This window comes from Polypterus senegalus, chromosome 1 (assembly GCF_016835505.1).
Source record: "Polypterus senegalus isolate Bchr_013 chromosome 1, ASM1683550v1, whole genome shotgun sequence".
NCBI lineage: Eukaryota > Metazoa > Chordata > Cladistia > Polypteriformes > Polypteridae > Polypterus > Polypterus senegalus.
The window spans coordinates 280,114,246-280,127,592 of NC_053154.1; the positions used below are offsets into that span (position 1 = coordinate 280,114,246).

The window sequence follows — 13,347 nt, forward strand, 5'->3', positions numbered from 1 at the left end:
ATGCACAGTGTAATAGTAAACTAAATGTAAAAACATTGAATAACTCTGAGAAAACCTTGAACAGAGAAAACTAACATTTTAAGAGTTCATGCTACAGCCTTACAAACCCGCTCGCTGTGAACACTTTTTTTAATGAGTTTTAAGCACAGGGAAAAAAAAGAAAATTTGAAAAATCCTTAATTTATACATAAACATCCAAGAAAACTAACATTGCAAGAGTTCACGCTACAGCCTTACGAACCACTCGCTGTAAACACTTTTTAAGCACAGGAAAAAAATTTGAAAAATCCTTCATTTATATAAAAACTAACCATAAACAGCCAAGGAAACAAACCTTGCATGCACGCACGTCTGACCAAGAACAATGTACAGGGAGAGACTGAACTCTTGCATAAATCATCGGCGCTTACGAACCGGAAGAGAAACTGGCTTGTTCATCATCTGAGTGTGTGGTCGTGAACAGATGCAAAGGTTTGGCGAACTTTTTGGTTGTAACCCAATTTGTACATGTTCAGAGATGTTCGTGACCCGAGGTTCAACTGTATTTGTTTCCAAATTGCAAATAAAACAATCCATAGCAGTTTCGGTTGATTAAAGATGTAGATGGAGTTCTTGGTTCCTGAATGTGATTAGTTAACCAGATGACAGGGAGCAGAGGAAAACAGCAAACTCCTAAGATTGGTGTAGTAGGAGAACAGTAAACCCCTCAAGGGCTACAGTCTGAAGACAGAAGCAAGCAAATCAAATAGTTAATTAATTGTCAGTTGGTAGTCAGTTTCTGCATCATTGAAGTCAGAATGACCTAAGCCAGCTGGTTGCCTGCCCTCCACTGGGCACCGTTGATACAGTCACCTGTAAAGGTTTCCAAGGCATCCTCATTTCCTTTAGTACCCCATGTGACTGCAGAATAGAGCACTCTGAGTAGGCCACAAAGGATGGGAGACCAAAAAGAAAACAATGGATTAATGCTAGGTACTTATTAATGCATCAAAGAGCTAATCTTGTCATCATATTGCTATACCATGTTTTAATTACTGGAAAGTCATATTGAAAGAAATTATTTTTTTTAAGTTTTTTAAAATTTTCTACAGATTTAGCCTGGCATGTATCTATTAGTAATTATTCTAGGCTTTAGGGGCATAAGAACAGAATGCTGCCTCACCAGTTCTTTTGTGCTTAGTTCTTGGAATAATGAACAAACCAGTATTTGCAGGTCTAAGATTATGATTCTGTACATAAACAGGCATTTTAAATTGGGGTTGGAGGTGTCAAAATGTTTATGAACCTTTTATACAAGTAGAAGTATTTTAAAATTGATACTAAAGGACACTGACATCCAATGCAAAGATATTAATATTGGGGATAACATACTCATATTTTTTCTTTTTGGTTAAATTCTCACTACTGCATTCTGTTATTGACTTCCTTGGGCTGTCCTGATAAAAGAACGTTACAGTAATCTATATATTGGCTAAATACAAATACATGCATTAACTTTTCATCATCTTTAAATGTTATAAGAGATTGCACCCTTGCAATGTTCCTTAGATGGAAGAAAGCATTCTTGGTAATAGATACTTTATTAATCCCCAAGGGGAAATGCACATACTCCAGCAGCAGCGTACTGATAAAAAAATAATAATAAAATCAAAGAGTGATAAAAATGCAGGTATAACAGACAGTAACTTTGTATAATGTTAACGTTTACATCTAGTCCAAACCCCGGGTGGAATTAAAGAGTCGCATAGCGCTGGGGAGGAACGATCTCCTCAGTCTGTCAGTGGAGCAGCAGGGCAATGATAGCAGTCTGTCGCTGAAGCTGCTCCTCTGTCTGGAAATGACACTGTTCAGTGGATGTCGGCTCTGTCCTTTCTTACACAGAGCATCAGTATTGGCAGTCCAGTCCAATTTATCATCCAGCTGCACTCCCAGGTATTTATAGGTCTGCACTCTCTGCACACAGTCTCCTCTGATGATCACAGGGTCCATGAGGGGCCTGGGCCTCCTAAAAAATTACATTATATTATATTAAAAATAAGTGATCTGAAATTAAGGTCGGAGTCAATTATAATAACTAAATTCTTAACCTCTGGCTTGATTTGCAGGGCCAGATGATTAATTTTGTTTCTAAGATTCTCACTTTGTTTACTGCTCCCAATAACTAGCAATTTAGTTTTTTCCTTGTTTGGTTTAAGGAAATCCATACTCATCCATTCTGTTATTAGAAAGGCACGGGATTAAAAGGTTAGAGCCTCTGGGTCATCAAGCGTAATGGAATAATATAGCTGTGTGTCATCAGCACATAGCTATGCTAATTTACATTGTATTTTGAAATAATCTAGCCTAATTGAAGCATGTAGAGTGAAAATAATAATGGTCCCAAAATTGATCCCTGTGGATTTTATATGAAGCTCAGATATTATATGAAGCTCATTCACTAATTTTAGTGAAGCAGCTTGGGTTAGGGTTCACGATGCTGGGCTCAACAAAATTTTTCATTGAAGTTGGTTTTATAGTAAGACTAACATTATACATCTTTTTTTCTCTAAAATATACTGCAAAATCTTTATTTTTACTCTCAGATGTTTTCAATGCTAATAGAGCTGGGATTAAAAAGCAATTAACAGTTGAAAATAAAATTTCTGGATTTCCTGCACTGTTGTTAATAATTTTAGAAAAATGTGACGTTCTGTCCAGAAAAACTGCTTAGTTGTATTTAGCTATATGAGAATTTAGGATTTCATAATTGACCGTTAGTTTAGTCTTTCTCCATTGATGTTCTGCCCTATGGCACTCTCTCTTGTAAATTTGCCTCAGTTTTCCACATTACTACAACTGCAAACAACTTCTTGAATATTTTTGGGTACTACCAGTTAGTTTTCTTTATGTACTGTATAACCTATTTACCATATGCTTTAATTAAAAAATCAATTATTAGAAAGTATTTTTATGGAAATTTGCTAATTTTTTAAGACATTTGAACCTGTGCGGTTTGTTGTAATTCTGACTGGGAAATCCCTGTTTATAAGGCTGTTACGGAAAATATAACTTTTGAGTCTCTCATTTCTGAACTTTTCTTTGCCTCATGGAGGAAATTCACAAAGTGTGTACCGTAATTAGTGTCCAAAGCTGTAATGCTTACCTTAAAGTATATTTTAGAAAGCATCTTATCTTATATTGTTCTCGACTCAACTTTGACTTCTTTTTGTGCTTTACCTTACACATACACGTAATATGTACTTAGATTTTTTGGAAAGAGAAAGAAAAAATGAATCTAGCATTTAAAACAGTAACATGAAACTTTATTACATCCTGTTTGCTTTATTGATTTTAGTGGGCTAAGATTAATTAGCATTATTTGTGACTTAGTAACTTTTATATACAACCCCAATTCCAATGAAGTTGGAAGTTGTGTAAAACGTAAATAAAAACAGAATACAATGATTTGCAAATTCTTTTCAATCTATATTCAATTGAATACACTACAAAGACAACTTATTGAATGTTCAAACTGATAAACTTTATTGTTGTTTTATAAATCTTCACTCATTTTGAATTTGATGCCTGCAACACGTTCCAAAAAAGCTGTGTTATATCACCTTTCCTTTTAACAACACTCAATAAGCGTTTGGGGAACTGAGGACACTAATTGTTGAAGCTGTGTAGGTGGAATTCTTTCCCATTCTTGCTTGATGTACAACTTCAGTTGCTTAACAGTCCGGGGTTTCCGTTGTCGTATTTTGCGCTTCATAATGCACTACACATTTTCAGTGGGAGACAGGTCTGGACTGCAGGCAGGCCAGTCTAGTACCCACACCCTTTTACGACGAAGCCACGCTGTTGTAACACCTGCAGAATGTGGCTTTGCATTGTCCTGCTGAAATAAGCAGGGACTTCCCTGAAAAAGACGTTGCTTTGATGGCCGCATATGTTGCTCCAAAACCTGTATGTACCTTTCAGCATTAATGGTGCCTTCACAGATGTGCAAGTTACCCATGCCATGGGCACTAACACACCCCAATACCATCTCAGATGCTGGCTTTTGAACTTTGTGCTGATAACAATCCGGATGGTCCTTTTCCTCTTTGGCCCGGAGGACACGACGTCCATGATTTCCAAAAATAATTTGAAATGTGGACTCGTCAGACCACAGCACACTTTCCCACTTTGCGTCAGTCCTTCTCAGATGAGCGCGGGCCCAGAGAAGCCGGCGGCGTTTCTGGTTGTTCTTGATATATGGCTTTTGCTTTGCATGGTAGAGTTTTAACTTGCACTTGTAGATGTAGTGACGAACTGTGTTAACTGACAATGGTTTTCTGAAGTATTCCTGAGCCCACGTAGTAATATCCTTTACAGAATGATGTCGGTTTTTAATGCAGTGCTGCCTGAGGGATTGAAGGTCACGCGCATCCAGTGTTGGTATTTGGCCTTGCTGATTACGTGCAGAGGTTTCTCCAGATTCTCTGAATCTTTTGATAATATTATGGACAGTAGATGATGAAATCCCTAGATTCCTTGCAATTGTATGTTGAGAAACGTTGTTCTTAAACTGCTGGACTATTTGCCCACGCAGTTGTACACAAAGTGGTGAACCTAGCCCCATCCTTGCTTGTGAATGACTGAGCCTTTTAGGGATGCTCCTTTTATACCCAATCATGACAAATACCTGTTTCCAATTAACCTGTTCACCTGTGGAATATTCAAAACAGATGTTTTTTGAACATTCCTCAAATTTCCCAGTCTTTTGCTGCACCTGTCCCAGCTTTTTAGGTTGAAAAGAATTTGCAAATCATTGTATTCTGTTTTTATTTACGTTTTACACAACATCCCAACTTCATTGGAATTGGGGTTGTATATAACTGAATATTTTCATTATGAATGTAAGATTGTTAAATTGCTATTGTGACCGATTTAATGTTTTGAATCCAGTGTCTATGCATTAATGTATTATCATTATGTAGTGCCTGGAGGAGTCTCTCAGTCAGAATTTGGTCCACTTTGACATGATATTATAAAATGCCATTATTCTTGTTCAGGTATCTTGGATACATTTGACCAGAAGGGGTTGACCTGTCTTAGCCTCACAGAGTATCTGCCCTTTCCTCCTGGGTATATCCCTGGTGACGCACTTCTTGTCACCTCTTGAAAAGAGAACAAATCAGACTCTGAAGCATTTTAAGTTCTTGGTCCCCTTCTAGGTTGTTTTTGTGTTCCACCTATGCTTTTTCCCAAAGAAGGCAGAGAAAATTGTAACACTGTATTTAAAAACAGAAAATAGTAAGATTATCACTAAATTAAGACTAAACAAGCTGTTTTAGAAGTAAATTGGGTTTTAGACATTTTTGTGATGGACGTTGATGCAGATGGCATTACTAAAAAATTATAGTCAAAAGGTTTAAGTAAAAATACTGGTGCCATAATACAATTTTATACTGCTTTTGGGACGAAAGGCTAGTTTGCCAAAGGACATGCTCTGCAACTTGATAACACACCACTGAGTATTACTTCCCAGAATTTACAATACGTTCCAGAGAGCCCATCACCATACAGTTGGCCCTGGCCAAGGTAATACAATACAAGCAAGTCTGCCTCGCTGAAAAGTGCAGATTACTATGCTTAATTATAGCCAAAGGGCTAAGAAGTGATTGTACTGTTTTCTCTGCACTGCAGTTGACACTTTTCATCAGCTGTGGTTCATAAAATATAACTTGCTCACACTGATTCATGAAACCAGTTTTTTTGCTGTTTGGCAAACAGCTCCAAGTACAGCGTGTGAGGGTCAGAATGGGTATCCTGATTGCATGGGGTGAATGTATTTTGATTAGCACCTCCCTCTTTCTCATAGTCCTTTCTCTCTCTCTCTCTCTCCACTGATATCCTGGCTAAATATCAATATTTTGGCTGTAACTGTAGATAAAACAAAAAACTTTATGACCTTGTATTCATTTTGTATTTTATTAATACATTAAAACTTGAAAGGACCATATATTTAGCCTTCTGACAGTAGTGCTCCAGGCCTGGTCATCTCTACTGAAAGTCATTTTATTTTCACTTGTATGGAAGCAGAAGAATTCTTCTTGAATGTCTATGCTGCATTTTCCTTTAAGTGATATGATGTCTTGACAATGCACATATGATTCACTTCACATTGGGCCCTGCCACATATTAGTAAGCACATAGTAGAAGCCTGAGTAACCGCTTTCAAACTTGGTATCTAGTACAGCTGTACTAGATCAGAGAGGTCAAAACCTTCTGATCACACACTCTGTGTGTGACTGTCTCTTGGCACTATGTCTTTACCAGTTGTTGTTAACACATTGTACTGTACATTGCTTGATTAACAGACTGGGCACACTAAACTACCTCCTCTGCTATGTCACACCTTTTGAATCTTATTTTCTGGAATAGTACAGCATATCAGAAATTCAATTAGAAATGGGAAATGTAAAATCTTTAATTCATTGCTGTTAGTGTACTTTACCAACATTTGAATTCATTACACATACTTAGTTATGGTTGAAAGAAATTCAAACATTTAAGTGAAGTAGATACATACTGTAAGTGCTTGTTAGTAATGCAGTAGTCAAATGTTTGAGGGCTTTTATTTGATTAATTCTTTGGTTAACCTATGATGATGATTTTTATTTTTTAATATCCTTAGCGAAGTCTGGTTTTACTGTGCAGTGAATTGGATAAACACATAAAATGTGACATCAGAGAACACGATAGACATCTATATAGAAGCAAGGTATGTGTTTGTTTATTTAAACTGTGCTTGTAATAGTATGTTACTTTATATTCTGCCAACTGTGCAGGTACCATACAATGCCAGTTCACTACCCATTCTTGCTGTATTTATAATGAGCAGCATTCCATTGCTGACACTGTTCAGTAAAAGCTACCTATTCTTTTTAAAGTATTCTCTAACTGCACATTGGCCATGGTAATCAACAACTCCCAAATCTATTGCTTTCTATAAATGTGATTTTTATATCAACCAACACTAGTTAACCTTGACCCAGATCAGTGTCTCCATAAGGCACCACCATCCTCCTTTCACCACATGTTCTAATGACTTAAAAATGCTATACATAAAGTACTGTACTAAAGCCTTAGACCATCCAAGAAATTTATTTCTAAAGGTAGTTATCCAAGAAGTAATTATTGATTTGCTTGAAAATAAAACATACTTTTTTCTTTGTCCAGAAATTGATTTTACCCCAATCTGTGATTACTCTGTAGGTGAATTTTAAGGTTTGTGAGGTTTTCATCCTTAATCTGTACAACAGTACAGCATTTTCTGTTTCAAGACAATGCGTTTATAATTTACACTTTTAATGTTGTATTCATAAACCTCCCACACAGAACTTTGTTCTTTTCTACCCCCATGTTTACTTTTGAAACTGTCTGTCAGTTGCCACCTACAGACTGGAAATGTTAGGAAAAAATTAGAAATTAGATTATACTATGTTCAGAAAGATGTAATAATAATAACCAGGCAGGGAGTTAGAGTAGGCAACCATTAGATTTTAGCTGTAGCAAGAGAACCACAGACAAATTAGTATGTAGTGTGAAGGCTTAGGGATAGCTAAGGCTTAAATAGCCACTCCCCAAGAACAGCACATAGTCAATGAGCAAAGATTGAGAGCTTGCAGTATCTGAATGGACAGCCACAAAAAAGACAGAAACAGTATCTTGCATTATGAGAAATTATATATATGATGTTAAACATTAAGAACAGATCTTTCAAATATCTATTTTGAGAGAGAATGAAAGGAGGGAGGAAAATATCAGGTATTTTAGTTATGAATGTAAAACTAAGAAAAAAGCAAAAACAAACAAGTCAAATAAATCTACATTTATTTAAAAATATCATTTTAACTTTTCATTATTTTGTTGAATTCTGGGCACTTTTGTTTAACTGTCATCTCAATAATTGTGTGAGGTTTGTATTGCTTCTTTGCCAAATGAGCTTTTAAAAATTTGATTGTTTAACAACAATACAGTACTCTGTATTGTTGTTTATGTATGTAGACTTGGTGAATCTTTCTATCAGCGTGTGAAAGAATGGTTTTATTTTCAAAAAAATTTCTACTGTGAAAAATGACAGGTAAATTGTTAAAGTAATATAAAATGAAACATTTTTCACATGTGATTTTCTGTCCATAAGGTAAAGTTTTTTTGGTTTTTTTTTGACAAAACATTTCAGCTTTAGACTTGTGAATCACACCTTGATTGTGCAAAGAAAACCAGCAGCTTGTCACCTAACATCAGGCCACATGTGCACCCTGTAAAATTTGGTTCCACTGGGTACTGCAATGTCAGTTGCCTTGCACGTATGCTGGGCTCTGTCACAATTACAACTGAACCTTTGTAAGAGATCATCTGTATCTGATGCATGTATCTTGTGCTCTGGAGATCCAGTGAACCAGCATTCTTGTTACACCACACGCATTTAAAAGTGGCATCTTAATTTACCAGTTAAATCATCCCCTTCTTATGCGTCACTAATACTAAAGCTAAAATATATCATGCTATCGCTGTCAGTTCCTGAAGTATTCATTATAATCACACAGTAAACTGCTTTCTTCTCCATGCTCTTTACATTTTGACTGCCCATATTCAGCTTACCTTATCATTACAAACTGAAAGTATCAAACAGTAATTTGTTGCAAAGGCTTTCCAACAAACTAAGACAGACCATTATATTAAAGATAGTATTAATTTATTCTGTTTTCATTCTTAAGTGCTGCAATTTCTATACCGTTCACCTGTTTTTTATGTAAATACTGTTCATTTAATGCTTGAAGTCCACACCAAAAACTGGTTTTTTTGTACCGGTATACTTCAGTAATGAGCTAATAACTAATAATTGTGTCATTCCTAAAGTACTTATGCATTGCACTGTAGCTTTAAAAATTATGTTTGGGGGTAGTTCAAATACTTACTTAGTATTGTTTTATTCTGTATGGCCATGCCCATGCAGGCATTTTTTTTATTTTTATTTGGCTACAACTAATTTAAGTAATCTATGATTTTACAGTCCTTTTCTTAATTCTATTATATTTAACAGGTTAAGGATCTGGTTGCCCGAATTTACACAAAATGGCAAGAGCTTCTTCAAAAAACTAAACCTCCTCAGGTATGCTTTACAGTAGTTATGGTTTAATAAGCTGTTTTTTTTTTTTTTTTCTCTCAGTGCCACTATTGATTAAATAAATAAGATTTTTTTTTTTTTTTTAAATTGGTTAATGGTAAAGTTTCTTTCTACTAAATCATTAAACATTGGTATTTTGTTTTGCCACTTATGGCCAAAATTAATTTTTTAATGTTTCTAATACAGACGTTTATCACTGGATTCTACATAAATAATAAAGAAATTCAGGGTTTGTTTTCAACTTCCATAAATTAATTACTATTTCTACTTGTGGGAGAATTCTAGTTTTACATGAATGCCAAATAAATCATTGTACACTGCGTCTCACTGAATGGTGTGTCAAGAAGCTGTGCCATACCAGGTTTAGGTGGATTGTTTGAAAAAGACTCTCGTGAACAGTGTGTGGGATTTGAAACAGTTTATTACTGCTGAATTACTCTGTACCTTTACCAGATGTGACAGATGTTTGCATATTCAATGGCATTACAAAAATTAAATAGTCCATTGTTTCTCTAATTATGATCAGATACTAATGAGCAATGTTTTAGACCACTTTTAATTTTACAATAAATTGGTTCTCTTACCCAGCTTCGCCCAAGAAATTTTATTTGCTTCAGTTATAGTGCTATTGGTTAATTGATTATGTAATTAAGGAATTTTCTGTATTTAATATTTTTATTTTTTATTTATTTATTACATGGGGCTAATATTATTAGTTCACTTAAGCTGCTCACTGTTGAACATGCTGCACGCAGTCCTTGGTGGTGTTGGTGTGAAAGAGTTGCTGCAGAAATTCATACTAAAGTGGCATTTGGTATGTTACAAAAGTGATTTAAAGTTGCTTCATTCAGCTCTAAAATCTGCTAAAAAATCTCGACTCTCCATTACTATCAAAGTCTAAAATTAGTACTGCCTCAGTATACAGTGGGTTTGTTTATCAATTAAAAAAAAAAAAAAACCCTTGCTAATACTTTTAATTACTCAGAAGCACCATACAGTTCTCTTATCACATGAAAAAAACAGCATCTCTATCAGCTATGGAAAAACACGTGCTTCATGTTAATTTAGTTGATTTGTGGGGTGTGTTAGGGTTTTTTTAACCTTCAAAAAGCACTTAACGCTGATCAATCATTGAATGGTATTGCAAACCCAATGACAATATGTGGGCGATGCACTGATCTAAAAAAAACCAAAAAAACAAGTACAATCAGAATATCCCAGAGTCCGCCAAAGTCATTGACATAAGTATGTAATATTTTTTCCCTCATTTCTAACTTCAGTTGTTTCACCAAGTGGGACCCCCTCCCAAACCCCGCTCTTCAAATTAGGCTCAACTCACAAAGGGAGCTGCCCAACCAGGCCCCCTTCCAAAATGCTGTCTGTAGATAATCAAGGAACTTAATGGGTCCCAAGTCCACAAAATTTCATAACCACTTCCCCAAGATAAACACTATAAGCCAGCAAGACAATGAAATGGCCATTCCAAAGAGCTTGAATAATAAAAATGTAGCAGTTGCTCCCACAGGTCAGTTTTGAACAATATTACAGATAAAATGAAGGGGTTTGGATATATTATATACTATATACTTTTTTTACTTAGTCAGTTGTGTGTGATTAAATATGCGCCTGGCAAGCACTTGCTAAGTATGTTTTCTTTGAGCTTTCCTGAACTTTGCTCCTTACACTTGCATTTCTCCATGAGATTTCTGTCAGCTGTGTGGTGAAACGGTGGACACATTGCATTAGAATGTCCCACTCGCTAGAGCATTATTGATGACAACTATTAAGAAATAAAAGATGCAGGTTTTTTTTTTCCTCACCCCTCTCTAGATAGATGTGTCAAACTCTCCTTTATTAGTGGATACCTACTACGCTAGATGTACCATCCTGCCAAATTTCAGCTTCTTAGTTAAATGGGAAATATTGTTTGTTCAGACAGTCAACATTGTTTTTATATATTATAACATATAAAATATACAGTGCATCCGGAAAGTATTCACAGCACATCACTTTTCCCACAGTTTGTTACAGCCTTATTCCAAAATGGATTAAATTCATTTTTTTCATCAGATTTCTACATACAACACCCCATAATGACATGAAAAAAGTTTACTTGAGGTTTTTGTAAATTTATTAAAAATAAAACTGAGAAATCGCATGTACATAAGTATTCACAGCCTTTGCTCAATACTTTGTCGATGCACTTTTGGCAGCAATTACAGCCTCAAGTCTTTTTGAATTTGATGCCACAAGCTTGGCACACCTATCCTTGGCCAGTTTCGCCCATTCCTCTTTGCAGCACCTCTCAAGCTCCATCAGGTTGGATGGAAAGCGTCAGTGCACAGCCATTTTAAGATCTCTCCAGAGATGTTCAATCGGATTCAAGTCTGGGCTCTGGCTGGGCCACTCAAGGACATTCACAGAGTTGTCCTGAAGCCACTCCTTTGATATCTTGGCTGTGTGCTTAGGGTCGTTGTCCTGCTGAAAGATTAACCGTCTCCCCAGTCTGAGGTCAAGAGCGCTCTGGAGCAGGTTTTCATCCAGGATGTCTCTGTACATTGCTGCAGTCATCTTTCCCTTTATCCTGACTAGTCTCCCAGTTCCTGCCGCTGAAAAACATCCCCACAGCATGATTCTGCCACCACCATGCTTCACTGTTTTGATGGTATTGGCCTGGTGATGAGCAGTGCCTGGTTTCCTCCAAACGTGATGCCTGGCATTCACACCAGAGAATTTTGTTTCTCATGGTCCGAGAGTCGTTCAGGTGCCTTTTGGCAAACTCAAGGTGGGCTGCCATGTGCCTATTACTAAGGAGTGGCTTCCGTCTGGCCACTCTACCATACAGGCCTGATTGGTGGATTGCTGCAGAGATGGTTGTCCTTCTTGAAGGTTCTCCTCTCTCCACAGAGAACCTTTGGAGCTCTGACAGAGTGACCATCGGGTTCTTGGTCACCTCCCTGACTAAGGCCCTTCTCCCCCGATCTCTCAGTTTATATGGCTGGCCAGCTCTAGGAAGAGTCCTGATGGTTTCGAACTTCTTCCACTTATGGATGATGGAGGCCACTGTGCTCATTGGGACCTTCAAAGCAACAGAAATTTTTCTGTAACCTTCCCCAGATTTGTGCCTCGAGACAATCCTGTCTCGGAGGTCTACAGACAAATCCTTTGACTTCATGCTTGGTTTGTGCTCTGACATGAACTGTCGACTGTGGGACCTTATATAGACAGGTGTGTGCCTTTCCAAATCATGTCCAATCAACTGAATTTACCACAGGTGGACTCCAATTAAGCTGCAGAAACATCTCAAGGATGATCAGGGGAAACAGGATGCACCTGAGCTCAATTTTGAGCATCAAGGCAAAGGCTGTGAATACTTATGTACATGTGTTTTCTCGATTTTTTTATTTTTAGTAAATTTTCAAAAATCTCAAGTAAACTTTTTTCACGTTGTGATTATGGGCTGTTGTGTGCAGAATTCTGAGGAAATAAATGAATTTAATCCATTTTGGAATAAGGCTGTAACATAACAAAATGTGGAAAAAGTGATGTGCTGTGAATACTTTCCGGATGCACTGTATATAATAGAGAGAGAGAGAAATACCATTTTACATAAGCTTCAGGTGCAACTACAGTAAGTGACCCATATGCCTTCCTCTTAGGTACATATTGTACCAATAAGTGTTAATGTTAAACTGATTCTGACTTCAGTCAATCATAGTCATTTTATATTTTCTCTTTTATAACAATTAAAATAAGTAGTTTTCAAACTAGTTTTCATGACTAAAAAAGTATTAATCTAAGGTGTAAGTGTCTGTCCACCCTGTAGTGGGCTGTTGTGTTGTCCGAGTTTAGTTTTGGCCTTGGTATGGTTGGCGCAATTGTCTTTTGAACATAAAATGGACAAGAAGATGTAAGCATTGATGGGCATAAATGCAGGAAGAAAACAGTACAGTTAAGTGACAAATTTTAGAGTAGGTTTTACTTTACAGCAGAGCAAAGTTGGGTTTTAACATAAATGTAAACATCAGGAACAAAGACAATACATAGCTAAAGTATAGTATTCTGTTTTTAACAAGGATTCGTCTGAATATATTTCATATTATTTTGAGCTTTGGTTATTGAGTTATCTTCTACTAGAAAAAAAAGGAAATGTCACTGAGGTGACTGAGCAACAAAATGTTTATATATCC

At 36.5% G+C, this 13,347-nt stretch overlaps 1 protein-coding gene across 1 annotated transcript in view; it reads left to right on the top strand.

Annotated features, from left to right (window-relative positions):
• The window catches only part of slf2 (SMC5-SMC6 complex localization factor 2), a 62,842-nt gene that overhangs the window by 49,154 nt on the left and 341 nt on the right, over nucleotides 1–13,347 (top strand). The window contains exons 18-19 of the mRNA XM_039775405.1: nucleotides 6,662–6,748; nucleotides 9,074–9,142. Coding sequence (XP_039631339.1) covers nucleotides 6,662–6,748; nucleotides 9,074–9,142 — 156 coding nt within the window. The remainder of the gene's footprint in view (nucleotides 1–6,661; nucleotides 6,749–9,073; nucleotides 9,143–13,347) is intronic.